At 33.4% G+C, this 19,284-nt stretch overlaps 1 protein-coding gene across 1 annotated transcript in view; it reads left to right on the top strand.

Moving 5' to 3' along the window:
* CRISPLD1 (cysteine rich secretory protein LCCL domain containing 1) overlaps nt 1-9,165 on the top strand; it is a 43,117-nt gene extending 33,952 nt beyond the window's left edge. Inside the window, exons 12-14 of the mRNA XM_012751495.3 lie at nt 66-141; nt 4,176-4,306; nt 6,797-9,165. Of these exons, the coding sequence (XP_012606949.3) occupies nt 66-141; nt 4,176-4,306; nt 6,797-6,848 (259 nt within the window). The 3' untranslated portion in view covers nt 6,849-9,165. The remainder of the gene's footprint in view (nt 1-65; nt 142-4,175; nt 4,307-6,796) is intronic.
* The last annotated feature ends 10,119 nt before the right edge of the window (nt 9,166-19,284 follow it).

Here is a 19,284-nt window from a genome sequence, read left to right as displayed (position 1 = left end):
TTACTAATAAGAAAGACTGAAGTAACCAGCTTACTTAATATATATATGTATATTATTTTTTTCAGAGTATACTGTCCTCGTAACTGTATGCAAGCAAATCCACATTATGCTCGTGTCATTGGAACTCGAGTTTACTCTGATGTAAGTATCCTAATTTATACAGCTTTCAATGTGTACATGCACACTGATATATAGAACATGGAAACATGCTGATATACATATCCTCAAAAGAGTTACTCATCAATATCATTGAAAAATTAATATCCATATGTAAATCAGAATTCATAATCATTGATTTTAACTAAATTTTTTTTCATATCCTCCCCATATATTTTATGAGACAGTTAATGAAATAGTCTACAGATATTTTGGGAAAGGGAAATGTATTTTGCCTTTCATTAATCTTTCTTTTGGCTCTTTGGTATTTGAAGTCTAAACTGGACAATTAAGAATCTGTCAAATGTATGAACAGAGCCTTCACTGCCAAAGGGGCATTTAAAAAGTAGCATAGAGTCATAAACAGATATACTATATTAAAATATATACAAAAGGAAATTAGTTGAGGGGATGTTGTAGTGGATGACTTTAGTGGGATTGGACAAAGAATGTGAGCTGTGATGGCTTCAGGATGGTCACGTGCTCTTTGAACCAGGTTTGAAGTGTGGGTTGGTAAAGAGTGTCAGGGACACATTCTAGTTGAGATGAGTGGCATCTACAAGGACATGGGGGTGAGAGCGAATGAGCTGCATGGGGGCCTAGCAAATAGCTCTGCTTGTCTCTGAGCTGCTAAGAATTGGAGCTGAGAGGGGCTGCAGCCAAGTTAGTCTGAGGGATAGAGGAGTCCAGCTCTTCAAATGGGTAGATAGAATCTGAAAGTGCATGCTGGTGAGTTTAGGTTTTATGTGGCAGACATTTAGAAACTGTTTCAGATTTCTGAGCCAGAGAGTGACAAAAACAAATTTAGAAAATAGCTTCTCGATGCATGCATTCAATAGAATACTAGCCAATTTGATAGTGTAAAGAGATCTGAAATATGGGCATTACCACTTGTTCCTCTTAATGACTTCATTTAGGTCCAGTTTTTTTTTTTTTTTGAAATTTAGCTTTAGCTTTGAAATTATTCTCATTCCAAGTCTCTCTCAAGCTCGAGGTTTATTCTTATCTGTAGTTTATCAGTGTCCTGCTGGTATCTTGGCTTAGCTAGTCCTCACATTGGTGCTTATATTCTTGCCTCTGTTTGAAATAAATCCTTTTTGAAATTTTTCTGTCAAAACTATGTTCGTTCTTCACATTCTAAATTATTGACGCTTTCTCTGTGAGGTGCATTGCTGGATCTCGTAACCTAAGTCTGAAGTTTTCCTTCTTTCAACCCCTATAACTTTGTTTTTTCCTTTTAGCATTTAGCCTATTTTATTAGGTATTATGATTGTTACCCTATCTCTTTTACTAGTTTGTAAGTTCTTTGAGCACAGCAGCCAAGAAAGTCATTTATCAATTTTTCATGACTAATTTGATGTCTGCCATGCTGTAAATGAGATAGGCTTGTTCCTGCCTTTTTAGAACTTAGAGCACACAGTGATAATCAGACATTCAGCAAGTACTTTGCGCATAAATATGTGTTGAAAAAACAAACTAATAATCGTGTGGGAATGTGCCTATCTGGAATCATCAGAGATTTCCAAAGAAACCATACTTTCATACTTTCCAGATTTTCCTTTTAAGCAGCAGATCTTTTCATTTTAGTTATGTCTGTCTTTCAGAATAGTCTATATACTTCTGTACTTTTAAGCCATCTCTTTGCTAGAATTAAAGTTTTGTCAGAACCTATATCCTGAGATCGTTTTATCTTCCTACATCAGTGAAATGGGTAGGTAATATATATTATTATGTAGGTCCTTTGAAGAGTAAGGTGGAAATGTGAAGATTGCTCTCACGTGCTAAGTACAGAGTCAGAGATTGAACCATTAATTGCTAGTCTTCTTTGCCCCTACAAAATACACTATCTCTTCAGTGAGGTTCATATGGGGAAGAGTGAGAAACAATCACCAACATCTCTCCTCCCTACCATCCTCCTCCTCCTCTTTCTTCTTCTCTCTCTGACTCTCCATTTATTGAGTTAGAACTTGTACATTCTATTGCTTTGAACTTTTATTTATAGTTTACTACAGACTAAGTTAATTTCTGCATTAATTAAAATATTCTACTCCTCACAGATTAATTCTTTCTTTTCATCATATATTAATTCTTACAAAATATTCTACTCACAGATTAATTCTTTTCATCATATATTAATTCTTACAAACTGTGTATGAAAGGAAAATGTCTTCGAACCTTTGGACTTGAATAGGAATGCCTGCTGACTGCATAGTTGTAGGCAAAACAATAGTCTCAAAGCATTTTAAGTGCTTGGCTTTAGTGAATGTTATATCTAAGCACTTTTTTTTGCCTTGGGAAAAAGTGCTGATAATACCTTTTTAACAGAAGAGAGTAAATACTGAAATGTGTACAGACTTATTTTTAATTCAGTCTGTTCTGAACCATATTGGAGGCAAATTTTAATTCAGTGTGGGCCTTTCAATGTTGAATAAAATGCCTCCTCAGAGTAGAGATACAGGTTTTAGATATATGGTCTTTTCTGATATAGCAAAAGCATGAAAAGGATTAAACAGCTTGGTATTCAGGCTTTCTGATCTAATAAATACTGACTGATGCTGCAGAGTTCACAGCACAGTAATAAAGCAAGGTCACGTAAGATACACATGCTTATGTGAACTTACAAAAGCATATTAAATCACCCACGTATGCATTGAGATAAGAAAAGAACACACCAGTGGTATCAGAAAAGACCCACAGGGATATGAGGCAGATTGCTTTTTACTGAGACAGTTCAGATATCTCCTTTTGTGGAATGTCCTCAGGCTACACTCTCAAGCTATTGACAGATTTTGGTAGAACATTGGATTAAAGCAAATGTTTAAATCTTGAAAAGATTTTAATAGGCCAAAAGGAATGATTTGACTTTTAGAAGTTATTTTTTGAAAAATTTGAAAATATTAGACCTGAAATAATTATTTCCTTCTCCATAGAAATCACATTCATTCAAGATAATATGACTGGTACAATATATATAACCTTAGAATGTCCCTAAGGTTCATGTCAGACCACTCAAAGCAGGGTGATTGGCACTGCAAATTTAGGTAGAAGTTATGATTGTTCTTCATTTTTTTCTTCTTAGAGTTATTCTTTTAGGCAAAAATTTTCTGCATAGATTATGTTATTTAATAGGAAATGACTTCCCATTTAATATATCCCATAATTTTGGAAAAGGAGCCATAGAAATGTACAGAACTATTGCTGAATTTATATTAGGCAAAACGAAACATAAATCAGGTACAAATAACCCAACCTTTCAACATTTGGCCACGGTGACTCCAATAGGGACTAGCAAAGGCTAAAATTTAAAAAGGACAAATAGACCCTAGAATAGATAAAAGAGGCCAGGTGCGGTGGCTCACGCCTGTAATCCTAGCATTCTGGGAGGTCAAGGCGGGTGGATCGTTTGAGCTCAGTAGTTCGAGACCAGCCTGAGCAAGAGTGAGAACTCATCTCTACTAAAAATAGAAAGAAATTAGCTGGACAACTAAAAATAGATAGAACAAATTAGCCAGGCATGGTGGCACAAACTGTAGCCCCAGCTACTCGGGAGGCTGAGGCAGGAGGTTCATTTGAGCCCAGGAGGTTCATTTGAGGTTGCTGTGAGCTAGGCTGATGTCACGGCACTCACTCTAGCCTAGGCAACAGAGTGAGACTATGTCTCAAAAAAAAATAAACAATTAAAAAATAAGAAGAGATAAAAGGAGCTGATTTGCTGTTTCTTGCTTTGGCACTCTAAAACCGTGCAATGAAGACTGGACGGGTCTTTGCTAGATTAGAGCTGGGAGGGGGCGTCTTATCACTGCAGCCTCCCTGAAGGTCTGCCCTCAGAGCTGCTCAGAATGGGCTTTGAGATTTGACTTTTGAAACATTCCTTTATGTTCAAAACATTATCCTCTAGCTGCTCACTGGCTATCAATAAAGGGACACATTTCAGTGACTTTAGTCCGGTAGAAGAATAGGCTGGGCAAGTCCAGCAGGAATTTCCTAACAATGACAAAAATTTTTCCTTGCCTCCTCAGCTGTCCAGTATCTGCAGAGCAGCAGTACATGCTGGGGTGGTTCGGAATCATGGTGGTTATGTTGACGTTATGCCTGTGGACAAAAGAAAGACTTACATCGCTTCTTTTCAGAATGGAATCTTCTCAGAAAGGTAAAAAAACAAAACAGAACATGTATATGTGTGCGTCTGTGTGTGTGTGTGTGTATATATATATATATATACCATCCATCTCTTTATGATTGCTTTACAATGGACCCATTTTAGTAGGGGTTCAAAGTTAAGTGGCAGAGCCAGTATGTTTCCTTTGCACACGTTTGTAAACAATCTTCCAGGGATGGGAGAAGCTGTAGTACCGGAGGTGCCTGTCTCCTGCTGGCTTATAAAAATCAACATGAAAATCGGATTACAAGTCAGAACCACTCTTTTGTTAATTGATCATATAATTAGGAAATTTCTTTCATCCTCTTTTGGATTTTCTAGATTAGTTTTTATGTTTCAGTCTTTCTAGGTGAGCAAGGGACTGAATATTTCTCTAATCCAATTATCTGATAAAGTATTTGACAAAAACAATGAGTCTGATTTTCCCTAGAACCAAGTTCTCTCTCTCTTTTTTTTTTGTTTGTTTGTTTGGTATGGAAAGAGTGTATCTGTCATCACAAGTTCTCTTTTTGATTTGAAGTTGGATACCTAGTGTGACATGAATGAACTCTTTCAGGTCTTCTCAATACAATTTAGCCTGCTAGTATTATTTATTTTAAGGATTTGAGAAAATCCATGACTCACTTTATCATGCATTAATAAATATTAAGAAAAATGAACCTATGATGATTTTTAAAAAAATCATTAGTACTTATGGAAGTAATATTAAGTCCCATTTATTTTTATAGATACAAAAACTTTTAGATATTTTCCTGGGTTCTTCAAAATTGCCAATAGAATGTTCACATATATAGTAATTTCTAAAGGCCATGCAGGGTATCTAGATTGCCTTCCACATAACCATCTGGGTGTCATCATCATAATAAGACAGATCTGTATTTTTCTTATCTCTGAACTGCTGAGAATTTTTCATAGGAGACTGTATCAAGAGGCCATTGTTGAGAAGGTGACTTCTCTATAACCTGGCTCATGGTCTCCTTAAGCAGATACAATATATAAAGTGAACTCCTGAGTTACAGAACCTGATATGAAACTTTATAAGCTAAATGTTGTGATATGGTTTCATTTACTTCTCATACTTCTTAAGTTTATTTTAAAATATAAAATGATAGAAGATGAGCTAGTAAAACTGAGAATAATAATTATTTTAGAGTACCTCCTATGAACATTCCAGACACTAGACACTACTGGGAACTTTAGGTATATTAACTCAGCTCCATCAACAGCCCTTTAATGTCAGTTCCATAAATCCTGATATTATATGTGTCAACTGAGGCTCAAAAAGGTTAAATGATGTGTTGAAGTTCATATAACTTGTAAAAGCTCAGAGCTCAGATCTGTGGGCTCAGAGATATGCATTTTTCCGATATATTACTGCAGAAGAAACACATCAAACACATCCACTTCTTAGGGCACTTGGTCAATCTGTTGTTGATAAATAAAAATAGCTTTATGTTGGCTATATGCTTATATGAAAAACTTGGTGTGCGTGCATGTAGGAGTGTGTGTATTTATTTTGTGTGCTTTGTGTTTGTACACGTGAGATATCATTCTTTTCTCACTTTAAAACTCTCTCCCTTTTTTTCTTATACATGAATAAATACATAAAATGGATTTCAATTTGTCACTTTCTTAGCATTTATTGTGTTAATCTGTAAAAGTCTTATTAATTATTAAGCAAATAACACTTTATGTAAAAAGGTAAAAACTTCAAATGTTTACGGTTGATTAGAATAAATAATGATGAATGGTATTATCAATGTGTTAACCTTTAAAGATTTAAAAATATACATTGATTGCTGTTGCCAAATAAAATATAAACAATTTAATAAAGAGTAAATGTTATGAGTCTGCATTACTTTAAACTTCCATTTTAAAAGTATCCCCAAAATGAGATTGAATGTTGTGTGTTTGCATTTGTTCATTTCAGTGAAGAAATGCTTAAGTCCTTTCTGATATGACCATTAAATTTCCTCACTATCATTTTTCTTGAAACTATTAAGAGTATTAATCTATATGATAGCACATTTAGGAAATGATAGCAAGCTAGACTCTAGAGTATTGCCTAAGTATCTGCAACCATTTTAACTTGTAGCCATCCCAATAGCTGTAAACCTTAGTCTCGGTATTGCCCAGGTAAAATCAAATAACAACTGCCTAACTTTGATTTATTAAAATCAAAGAAGGTAATATATTAGTAAGATATCTAGAATCTATGAAGTTTTATAGAGACTACTATTACTACCATTACACATCTTAAATTTCTTTAGTAAATTTGCAGTCCACCATACAACCAAGATTTAAAGAATTATGTCATCCTCACTCAAGCTTTCCAATAACAATAAATTATAGTAGCCTAAGAAAGTTGACCATCTGGATTCATATTCATAGAGCTGCTTTCTTGACTGTCATAAGAAAGCATGATTTATTGGAAGGATTATTTGTGGAGATGACATCAATATATTTCTGTATTTTTTGCAGTTTACAGAATCCTCCGGGAGGAAAGGCATTCAGAGTATTTGCTGTTGTGTGAAGTGAAACACTTGGAAGAGGATCATAAAAACTATTCCAAATGCCATGTTTCTGAAGTTTGTATAAAACTGTAACATTACTGTACAGAAGATATCGACTATTTTCAGCCCAAAAAGTGCCAAATGCATATAAATCTTAATAGACAAAGTCTATGGAATAAAACATGGGACATTAGCTTTGGGAAAAGTAATGAAAATGTAATGGTTTTAGAAATCCTGTGTTAAATATTGCTATATTTTCTTAGCAGTTATTTCTACAGTTAATTACATATTCATGATTGTTCTACATTTCATATATTATATGGTGCTTTGTGTATGCCACTAATAAAATGAATCTAAACATTGAATGTGAATGTCCCTCAGAAAATCATCTGGTGCATTTAAAAAATAGTCAACTCTAAAGCTGAAAGAAACCTTATAATCACATTTTCCCCAGTCTAGTGTTATGCCATTACGTACTCCAAGTAATCTCAAACTATTTTCCACTTAATACCTGTACAGTTTTTTCTTTTGTTAAGTTTAGTCATATAGAATATTAAGTTCTGATATTGCACTTCTTGTTTTGTATAAAATAATCCTTTAATATCCAAATGAATCTGTTAACATGTTTGATTCCTTGGGAATGGTCTTAATTAGTCAAGAGTTAGCGGTATGAAAACATTCCTGGTGATCGTGTAGTAAATATAGGGTTAAGCCTGGGCAGCCAGCGCTTTCTATGTATTGTTAAAATTGAGGTCACATATTTCCTTTTGTATCCTGGCAAATACTCCTGCAGGCCAGGAAGTATAATAGCAAAAAGTTTAACAAAGATGAGTAAATGTATTACATCACCATTGCCACTGATTTTCTTAATGGTAAATGGCCTTGTGTATAAATGTTGCCATATTATGGTACCTATAGTGGTGATATATTTGTTTCTATGAAAAATGTATTGTGCTTTGAGACTAAAAAATCTGTAAAATGTTACTTTTGGTAATTTTTTTTTTTGTCTGCTGGTGAATTTATTCTTTTCCTATAAACATATTAAAATGAGTCATGTTTCCAAGTCTTATTTTCAGTTCCCTTTGCATGCTTATTTTAATTTAAAAATCATTATAAGATAAATGAACAAAATTATTGTAAGCCTTTGAAATTGGGTTTACTAACATTAGTATAAATAACATCCATAATAGCAAAAGTCTGCAAAATCAACCTGATTATGTATTTGTATGTGCAAGAGAACACATTATTACAAATATTCTAACAGGAGAGAATTTAAGTAGAATGAGAGAGATGAGTTTTTGAAGTATAAGGAAAGAATCTGAAAGATATAAAGTGATTATAAAGGAATTGACAAGACAACACTTCAAATATTTTTAGCAAGTAAATGAGTAGGAGTTGAGCAGATAAAGGGAGATAAATTACACATTGGGATCAGGAGAGCAAGAAAGCTGGATAATAAAAAAGGAAAAAAGAAAAGGAGAGGGGCTCACATAAATAGAACCAACATTTCATGATCATTTATCAAGGACTGGCAGGAAAGTAAGTGGTCCAAAATAATTGGTAATCAAAAGTTAATGATTTATACCTTAAAATCTTCAAAACCTTAAGCAGATTTTGTGGGGACGTCTTTTCCAAGATACACTACCAACCTTCATCAATAGTGTGACTTTACGCAGGCACATCCTGCAATATCAGGCTGTTCCTTACTGTCTCCCCTAATAGGGAAGCCCCATCAACCCCATCAGTATATGGGTTCTCACATTTGCTCCTAGTTTCCATCCCATCTTCACTTTCCTGCACTATTGCAATGTCAGCTGGAACCTCTGCATCATATCCCTCTCCATTTGTTTTCAATGCTTCTGTATTTCTTTCCCTCTCTGGAATTACTCTCTTCCATGAGTTTCCATTGCTTAAGAAAGCCAACCCCCCTTGTAAAAGCATTTAGGAACCTTCATAGTCTTGTTTGTATGTTTACCTATCTTCTACACAGGTGTGTCCTTGTGTACGTTATTTCACTGCCTATTCTTCAATTACCTCACCTTTAAAATGGGACAAATAATATCTCATAGAGATGGATTGCACTAAAAATTGAGACATTACGTGTAATGTACTTAACACACGTAATATAAAATATAAAACACGTAATGTGTATTCAATAAATGTTATTTCCAATTTATCATCATAATCATTTTCGTTTTTATTTACCTTGGGAAACTATGAATATGTCATACTATGCCATTGATCCTCTGGCACTTAACTAAATGTGATATTCTTCAGGAATTTTCCTGCAGTTCTCCTGGTGAGAATTAGATGCTCTCTAATATGATACCCTTTTAATTTGACTATATTAAATATTTAATTTGCTTTGTTTATATATAGTTTTTTAAATTTAAGGATAAACTCTTTGAGAATGGTAATACTCTTTCTTATCCGTCTTTCTACCCAAGAGCACAATTGTCTAAGGGATTTTTACCTTCTTGCACTCTACAAATGGTAGGCCAGTATTGTTAAATGAGTGTTTAAACAGTTTCTAATTTTATTCTTGATAAGTGAATATTTTTGCACATTGTCATAGTGGAAGTTCAACATTAAAGTATTATTGCCAAAGAAAATAATTTATGGATAGATATTTAATATGTAGTCAATACTTAGTATTAACATCATTATTTTAGCTTTTAAAATTTACCCGACCATATATTAATAAATGTTTTTCATATATTAAATATAATTTAGAATTTCAAGCAGAGTATAAAAAAGTCAATTTCTCTCCTAATATTTTAGATAATTTGCATATTACAGCATCCACTTTTCAAGTCAAGTATTTTAAAATCTTGACCGTTTTCTAACATTTCTGACATGTTTTTAAAAGAAATGTAAGGTCTTCTAAATAGCATGGGGAGCTAAGCAAAGAAACAGATCTATCATTTTTGCAAACATACCAAATTTCAGATTTGGAATTTAAGCTAATTTATTGCACAAAGAATGACATTGTTTAGGTTGGTTTAGAAAACTTATCTGAGGTGATATTTCTACCCTGGCACCATAATATTCAGGAGCTGAAGAAATAGTTTAGTGAAATAATCTGATCCTCTTTCATTAATTTGTTGGAATTAAGTCTAAATTGTATCAGTTTGAGATTTCAAAAAGGCAGGCAAACTCTTCAGAATACTGCTGTTATGCTTAGCAATTAGATATTTTCTATTTCCTCTTCTCCCCTAATCCTATGGCACATTGCATGGAATAATCAGAGTGTAAAACAATGCTGATAAGCAAACATTCATGCATGACATCATTAAGTTGTGGAAACTAATTTTTCAATAATTAATAAAAAAGCATTTCCTAATTAAAACCATAATGAATAATCAATTATGTTTATGACATTGCTGATGAATATGAAAACCTGAGGAACTATACAAAACCGTGTATCTGATAAACACGGTTTTTAAAAGAAACGTGCAGAAGATGAAGTGGAAATCAGACCACTTATGCTAAAACAATTAAGAATTTTTTTACAAGCGATATGAGAACAGCATGGCTAGGAACAATATAATGAAAAACAATAAATAAACAAGTAATAGCCTCTCCTGAAGCTTTCTGTTTTCTGCTTTCATTCTTGCAAAAAAAAATTGAGTTCCTACAATCTGCTATGGATGGTGCTGATCACTGCCATATGTTTATAAGCAAAAATGCCCTCAGGAAATTATATTCTAGTGAGGTACACATTAGTGAGATAATCACAAAAATAAACATGATTATAAACCATGAAGATTGTAGGACTGCATATCTACAAAGAAAATATTCATAGTACCGTGAGAGTATTGAAAAGTTGGACTTAGGGGGTAGAATAAGGATGACTTTCCTGAGGAATTGACATTAAAGCTTAGATCTTAAGGATGAGTAGGAGTAAGTAGGAAGGAGAATTCCTTGCATAAAACAGAATGTGCAAATATTAATACCTTATTGAAGGAACATTCTAGAAACAACAGTAAAGGAAAGCCAAAAGTCAATGTGTCTTGAGGGCAGAGAACAAGAGATGCTTTACAATATGAGTCTGGACTAGTAAGTGGGGGAATAGAGAAGGCTGGACAACATCTCTAGAGTTAAAATGTACCACTGGTGCTCAAAGAGATGCCCAGATTGAACAAGACTATGACATGACCCAAACAGTATGCACTCAGGTATTCAGAGTTTGAGCAAAGAAGCAAAAGTATTGAATACACTGTATAATATCAACCTGAGAGTTTTATAGCACTTTATAATAAAGTACTTTAATACTCCTGGGTTCTAAAGAATTTGATTCTTATATGATTAATATGTCCGTAAGCAATGGATTTCAGATGATTGAGAGGGGTGAGAGAGGATGACATGTACTGGGTCCTAACTGTGTGTTAGAAACACTGCTATACATTTCATACATGTTTTTTGATTCTTAAACATGTGAGAAATATTATTTTCTCATTCTAATATCTTAGGATGCAGATTCTAAAAGGTTAAGCTACACTGTCTTAAGTTTGAGAAATGTAATTCATGTCTCTATCTCTCTAAATCCAAAGCCCATTCTCTTGCTGCTAGATCACCCCTGCTGAACATCTCCACAGGGACAGAGGATGACTCCACTAGTTTCTTCTACACTATGTTTAGGAATTCAAAATTTTATAATCCTTGAATATGCTATAAATTTGTTAGATGTAGGAAAACCTGTAAAAGAGGAATAGAGATTTAGCTTTCTTTAGAAGTGGCCTATAAAAAGATTAAATAATAATAATAATAAAAAAACATTGGTTCAAGGAACACCAGAAAAGGATGAGATTTGTGTTCCACAGATATTTGAATTAGTAGGCTACTTTTTCAAGATAATAAACTGAATTACTTCGCTTTCCCCAATGTGTAAAAAAGGAAAATAAAGTGAAACAAAAATATTATGCTCATGAAGGCATGGATATCCTGAAAACGGACAGCAGTTGGAATCATATCAATGATGAATCCAGAGCACATGTAGCTGCAGCTCAGGGCTCATACTGGAGAAGACTGCAGTGGAGGGCAGGGCTTTGCTTTACGGCCCAGCCGTAAACCAAAGTGACTGAAGAATCTGCTTTCTGACTTCCATTCAGGTGGCCTCCTGGACTGCATTCTTTACTCTCCAACTCCTCCTGCCCACATTCCCACAAATGAGTCCAACTCAACACACCACCACACACGCGAACTTTTTAAGTCAGGCCTGTCTCATCTAGGCGGCAGGTACACACAGTAAGACACCTTTGTTCATCAACCCAGTTCTTCAAACATATACATGATTATACAAAAATAATTATCAGACATGAAAGCACAGATAAGCAAATGTCACATCAATTGACACCAGAAGCAGATGTTTCAGAGAAAAGTAGAGCATCTGTAAAAACATTATTATTAATATCCTCAGGGGGAGTTTAGAAGGCAGTATACCCATTAAACAAGAAAAGGCTAGTATGGAAAAGAAACAAATGGAGAACAAGAAAAGTAGCAAATTTTGGAAGAGTCTTAAAAGTAATTAAGACTCAGCTATTGAACTCTGGGAATTGAGAATGAGGACACACTTGGAATTTGTGACATGGATTAAAAGAAATTTTAGGAGAGGCATAGAAGTGGAAAACATACAGAGAAATTTCTTATTAAAGATAAAAATATAAAATGTATATAGATAGCCACATACATGATAATATTAGATAGTCTCAATAATCATGCAAAGTTAGTCATAAACTATGACATAATGTTGAATATCTAGTGAGAAATTTTATTTCTGTATCAGCTTTACCTCTAGTTGGATAATGCCATACAAGTTTTATTAAACTTCTCTTAGACATAGTTCACTCATATGTAATACTGGAATTATAATAATTTCCTCACAAGGTTGTTATGAGAATTAAATTAAATGAAAGAACATAGATGAAATTGCCTTGCACTTGCTGAACACAAATTTAATGACAGCTACATATAAAGCATTTCTGTATCTCCCAAAATTTTCTGGTGCGTATTCTCAATCTCACAAATGCCCACAGGTTCAGGCAAACATTGTTGTACTTTTTGTCACTTTTAATTAGATTTATCTTTTTTAGGGTTTTATATAAATATTTATTATTATTGTTTTGAGACAGGGCTCACTCTGTAGCCCAGGCTGAAATGCAGTGGTACAATCATAACTCACTATAGCTGCAAACTCTTAGACTCAAGGATCCTCCCACCTTGGCCTCCCAAAGTGCTGGGATTATAGGTATGAACCACTGTGCCTAGCCTTATAAATATAAATACAATTATATACTACATAATATCTTGTGCCTGACTTCTTTTTACTCAGCATAATGCTTTTGAGATTAATTCATATTGTTACATTTATCAGTAATTTTCTCTTCTTTATCATTACATTGTATTTTGGGGGGGATTGACTCAAATTAAATTGTATTTTATTGTATGAATATCATTTAATCATGACGCTAATGACAGATATTAAAATTGTTTTCTGTTTTAACTAATATGGATGAAGCTTCTATGAATATTCATGTACACATCTTAGTGTACACATACATTTTGGTAAATAAGTAGAAAAATTGCTGGGTCGTAAATATATGTGCAACTTTAAAGGATTTTGCTGAAATATTTTTCAAAGTGGTTGTGCCACATTACATTCCCATAGTAATGTATGAGAGCTTTCAGTTGCTCAACATGTTTGGCAAACTTGGGTATTTTTAATCTTTCTAATTTTGGCTAGTCAATGTATGTGTAATACTCTCCTATTGTGGCTTTATTTTGCATTTACCTGATGGATAAGACTACTACTTTGTGAAGTGTCTGGTCAAATCATTAACTTATTTTTAAACTGGATTGGTTGTCTTTTTTATATAATTATTACCGTAGAAGTTTCTTTTTAGATTCTGGATGCAAGGCCCCTGTCAGATATATATAGTTCAAATATTTTCTTCCAGTCAGTGGCTTAATTCTTTGGTTTTTCTTTTCTTTTCTTTTCTTTTCTTAATGTGTATTTTGATGAGCAAAGTTTTAAATGTTGATGAAGTCCAATCTATCAGGATTTTTTATGTTGTGGTTTATGCTTTTTGTGTCATATTTAAGAAATGTGGTTACGGAGATTTTCTCCTATGATTGCTTCTAGGAGTTTTATAGTTAAAATCTATGATCTATTTGAATTAATTTTGTACATTATTTGAAGTAAGGGTGGTTTATTTTATTTTTTTCCATATGGATATTCAGTTTTCCAAGTACTATTTGTTGAAAAAACTATCCTATCCCATTGAATTATCATGATACCTGTGTTAAAAATATTCAGTGACCACATATATGTGGATTTATTTCTGAAGATACTATTCTAGCATCATCCAATAGAAGTTTAATGTGAGCCACACATATTTTAAATTTTCTAATAACCCCATTAATAAAAGGAAAAAAATTAAGTTCATGTTAATACTATATTTTATTTAATCTAATATATCTATCATATTATTTAACATGTAATCTATATAAAATATTTGGTAAAATTTGTCCTGAAGACTAATTTATTTGATATTAATTTTACCATTCCAAGATTTTTATGATACAAGATTTTTATGTTTTAGTTCTATATTATAAATTCCACAATACATTATTGTGTTTGTTTTACAAAGTCAAGTGTATCTTAAATTTTAAATGAAAAAAATGTATATTCAGTCACAAATTTATGATTATAGATGTTCTTCAAAACTTTGTATTTTGCTTTCATTGCTGATAAATATTTTCACTGAATATAGAATTCTAGATTGACAGATGTTTGGTTTAAGTATGTTAAAGATGTCATTTCATTGTCTTCTGGCTTATGTGTTTTCTGAAGAGACATCTGTAGTCATTCTTATATGTACTTGTCTCTAGGTAGTGATTCTTTTTTCCTTTATCAGCTTTTACAACCATCTCTTTATCACTGTCTAAAGGTATTATGTCCTTATACTAGGTTCTAGCCCATGTGAGTTCTCTATTAACTGTTCCAAGTGATGAGCAAGGAATCTCCATCCTGGTTGATCACAGCGTGACTCTCTCCTAGTTTGGAGTGAGCTCTGAAGTGGTTCTGTTTACTCTTCTCTGATTGCTCTTTGTCAGCCTCTTGCAGTTTTACAATATGCATAAATAGCTTGGTCTTCAGCAAAACTCGAGGTGAGCCCATGCAAATTTCTGGACCTTTTTCTTGGGATAGCTTCCTCTTTTCTGGAACTCTGCTCTGCAATTTCTGGAAGTCTCAGCCTCCTTTGACTCTAGTCTTTGACTGCTCGCCTCAGACAGAGGTGTTCTGCTTGGGCACTTCCTTTCTGGACTAGGGAGGGATGTTTCTCAAGGCACAGATTCAGGAAGATCTTGGGGATCGCCTTGCTTGTCTCCCTTCTCTCATACACTACAAGTGTTGCCTAATAACCAACATCTGGAAACAGTTCTTTCATACAGTTTTTCCTCCATTCTACATACATGTGGTGGGAAGAGAAGGTTAATCCCTGTTATTCTATCATGGTAGGAAGCAAAAATCCTATTTTTTTTTAAAGAAAGGTAATCTAAGAAAAAGCCTTCTTCTATTCCTTTCCAATTTGATTAGCTTAAAAGATTTAAATAATAGTATCTAGTTTATGTTTTAAAAATAGTATGATTTGCAAAAAAGTTTGGTATTGCTTCAAATATGTGTATTCCTAACTTCACTCAAATGTTAGTGGCTTCCCACAGAAACAACAATCTTATCAGAACCAAGAATTTGATGGGAAGGGTAGGAATGCTTGTTAGAGGCTTAACTGGAGGTTGGAGGAACACAGAAAGTGTACTGGACATGACAATTTGATCTCTAAACACAGAAATATGTCTTTACAAATAAAGTAAAGGCATAAGCTGAGAACTGCATTTTAAAGCATTTGCTTTAAAACATTATCATCCTAAAATGGAAAAAGTAGAAAGGGCAAAACTAAAAAAAGCTAAAATATTCTAGATAAGATTATTTTAAGAACTTAGAAGTTGGACTGATTTCTTTAATATGTTTCTGACATTTATAGCATCTTTTACTCCCTTAAAACACACTATCTTGAATCTTTGATATTATAGGCATATTGATGTCTTATCTAAGTAATTTTGATGTTTGCATAAATTTTTATAATTTTAAGTTTGTTGTTTTTATTATAAATAGTATTAAAATGAATAAACTTGTGGTTTGAGTTTTTATTTTATTTGTTCATTCATTTATTTTTTGCTTTTTTTCTGTCTGTTTGTTTTGGGTTTTTTTTGTTTTGTTTTATTTTCTTTTGATCTTTAATCTTACCTTATGAGTGCCCCGTTTAGGAGTTAGCTAATGATTTAGGAGAGATTTGTGTATTAATTACTGGACTCTGTCTCTGAGGTTTCCTCCTCTCCTGATATTTGCAAAGTTGTCCTTTGAAATCTACTCAGTGTGGCAGCCCCAAAATATCACCTCAGTCTTCTCAGCACAGTATGACTCGCACTTTCTGTTCATGCTTTATTCCTCGGCTGAGATTTGGAAAATGACTTCATGAAAAGCCCAGAAAGGACGAGGGTACACATTATACACTTCCCTTCTCTCAGGGACTATAGCCCTGTAAGATTTGCTGACATTACTTGATTTCTAAAACCTCCAAGTACATGTTTTATAAAACTGTCCGGCTTTTATAGTTGTTACGTGCTGGAGAGTTAGCTATTCTATTGTGGGTGGAACCACAAAGTTACAAATGTTTATTTTTTAAACTGTATTTTCTGTAGAAAAATGTAATGAAACCCATGAAAATAACAATATCAATGTCAAAGAATATATGATAAAAAGTATTATTAGTACCTGAACCCCAGGTTCTCTTTATAAATTCGACTAAGCTTCGTTCAAATTTACAGTCACAGATATGCATATCTTTGTGTGTTTATGAAGATGTGCAAACATACACTTGAACTCTTAACCATCATGCTACTCTAAGTAAGAAATTAATACTTCCTTATTAATTTAAAACATTTTCCCCAGTCATTTTTCTTTTCATTTTTAATGTTGAATTTGTATGTTGTTAACTCTATTAAATCATTTTTCAAATGATTTCTGAATTGTGTGACTTGCTTATCACCATTCTCACTAAAAGCATATGTTTAAAAAAATCTTCCAATGTTTTCTTCAAGCACTTTAAAGTTTTCATTTATATATTTAACTGTTACATCAATCTAAAACTTATTTTGGTATAAGGACTGAGGGAAGGAGAAATCCAACCATATTTTTCCGAATGATTATCCATTTTTCTTAATACTGTTTTTTGAATAGTTTATCTTTTCTATATAAATTTGAAAATGCTGCCTTATTTGATATAATTATTGAGTCTGTTTCTGATTCTTTATTTATCAGCCAGTACTAACATGCTTTATTAATTTGCTTTGTAATACATTTTAATGCTTGGTATGGCTTAGTACTCATGTATTTAAGAAATTTCTACCTAGTCTCACATGTTTATATTTCCGTAGGAAGTGTAAAGTCATTTTTTTTGTCAGTGAAAACTCCAGTCTGAGAACAACAGGTATGATATGGAGTGCCCTATGCTTTTGCCTTTTGGTTATTATAGTTTCTGCCACCATGATTTCTATACTTTTCTTTAACTATATCCATGCTATCTCTTAGACTCTAGTTTCAGACAGTAGTTACAGACATATTAATGGCTGGGAATACCTCGTAGCATGCCTTAGAGGGATACCTTTATTGAGAAAAGCATCCCTTTTACTCAAAGCCTCAGACAATGAGTCCAAATCTCTAGGCTTTGGACCCTTGGAAGAGAGCGGAATTATCACAGGGGTTTGTGAATCATTCAAATGTTTTAGAGTGAAATCTGTTGATTTTGTTTAGCTGGCATTGATTCATTCCTCTTCTGATAAGAATATATTCGTTTTATTTGGCGGAACGTACTTACTATACTTTCAGTCCATATTATTCATTTGGAGGTGATCCTATCCCCAGAATCCTGGGGTAGACCATGATCCAGGCCTGGAACAAAGCATTTTCAAACTCTCTAACCAAAGTTAATGTTTCGTGATGTAAACATGAGAAAAATGATGTGCTTTTGTTTTTAACTATTTTGAAAAAGCAAAATCGTTTGGGAAAACTATTTTGAAGTGATTTCTTTATTTTTTTCCTATATGGAGATTAGCTAAGGATAATCTACCCATCCTCTGCTCCCAGCCAAGTCTGACACTTGATAAACACCTGGAATTTTTCTTTTCTATAATCTAATGAATTTCTCTTTTTGTATAATCCCATTTGAATTGTTTTTGTCATACATATATCAGTTAATTCAACAAATATTTGTAGATCTGGAAATACAGCAGTAAAAATAAACATGCTAAGTATATTATTTTTCTAATGAATAAATAACTTACATTGAGATATATATGACTGTAATTCCAATTTATGCAGGCATTTCTTTTTCTTTATTTCTTTTTCCTTTTTTTTTTTTTTTGAACAGAGTCTCACTCGGTTGCCCAGACTAGAGTGCTGTGGCGTCAGTCTAGCTCACAGCAACCTCAAACTCCTGGGCTCAAGCAATCCTCCTGTCTCAGCCTCCCGAGTAGCTGAGACTACAGGCATGCACCACCATGCCCGGCTAATTTTTTCTATATATTTTTAGTTGGCCAATTAATTTCTTTCTATTTTTAGTAGAGATGGGGTCTCACTCTTGCTCAGGCTGGTTTCGGACTCCTGACCTTGAGCGATCCGCCCAGATCAGACTCCCAGAGTGCTAAGATTACAGGCCTGAGCCACTGTCCCCAGCCCTATGCAGGCATTTCTGAAGTAAACTATAGATTTAAGCATGCTTTTGAACTCACATTAGCTTTTACTCATTTCATAATTTTTTCATCAATAGGTTCTAAATGTGAAAACATTTTCACGAAGATTCCTGTGAAATTTCTTTATTAAAAAGTGGTCTGATAACTCTAAGAGAATAGAAAATGGTGGCCTAGTAGAAATAAATTAAAATAGAAAAAGAAGCCCCTTAATCCTGAGAGAAAAATGGAAATACATTATTTTCTTTTCAGCTGGTCCTGAAGAATACATGTATTCTTGGAAGATAATCCTCTATTCATTTGGTGAATATTAAACTGAAACACTTGGCTATTGTGAACATATAACGAGGGCTGACCCTTAGGTAAAATCAATAGGTCCAATCATTTTGCTGACAACAAACTAGGAGTTGCTGACTCTTGAAAGTTTGCTAACAACAAACTAGGAGTTGAGCACCTTTATGGTTTCAGAACATTGGGGTAATCTAAAATCTGGAATAAAAAAAAATTTTTAGGAATTAGTTCTTGGTTGACAAATTAGGTTGACAAATTGGGCTGGAGTCTGGAATCTGTACTGTTAATAGAGTAAGATAAACATAATAGAAAAATTAAAACAGTGAGAATGCAGAAGTAACTAAGAGTCTCAACAGA

Source organism: Microcebus murinus, chromosome 7, assembly GCF_040939455.1.
Source record: "Microcebus murinus isolate Inina chromosome 7, M.murinus_Inina_mat1.0, whole genome shotgun sequence".
NCBI classification, from domain to species: domain Eukaryota; kingdom Metazoa; phylum Chordata; class Mammalia; order Primates; family Cheirogaleidae; genus Microcebus; species Microcebus murinus.
This window is presented reverse-complemented; position numbering and strand designations above follow the sequence as displayed.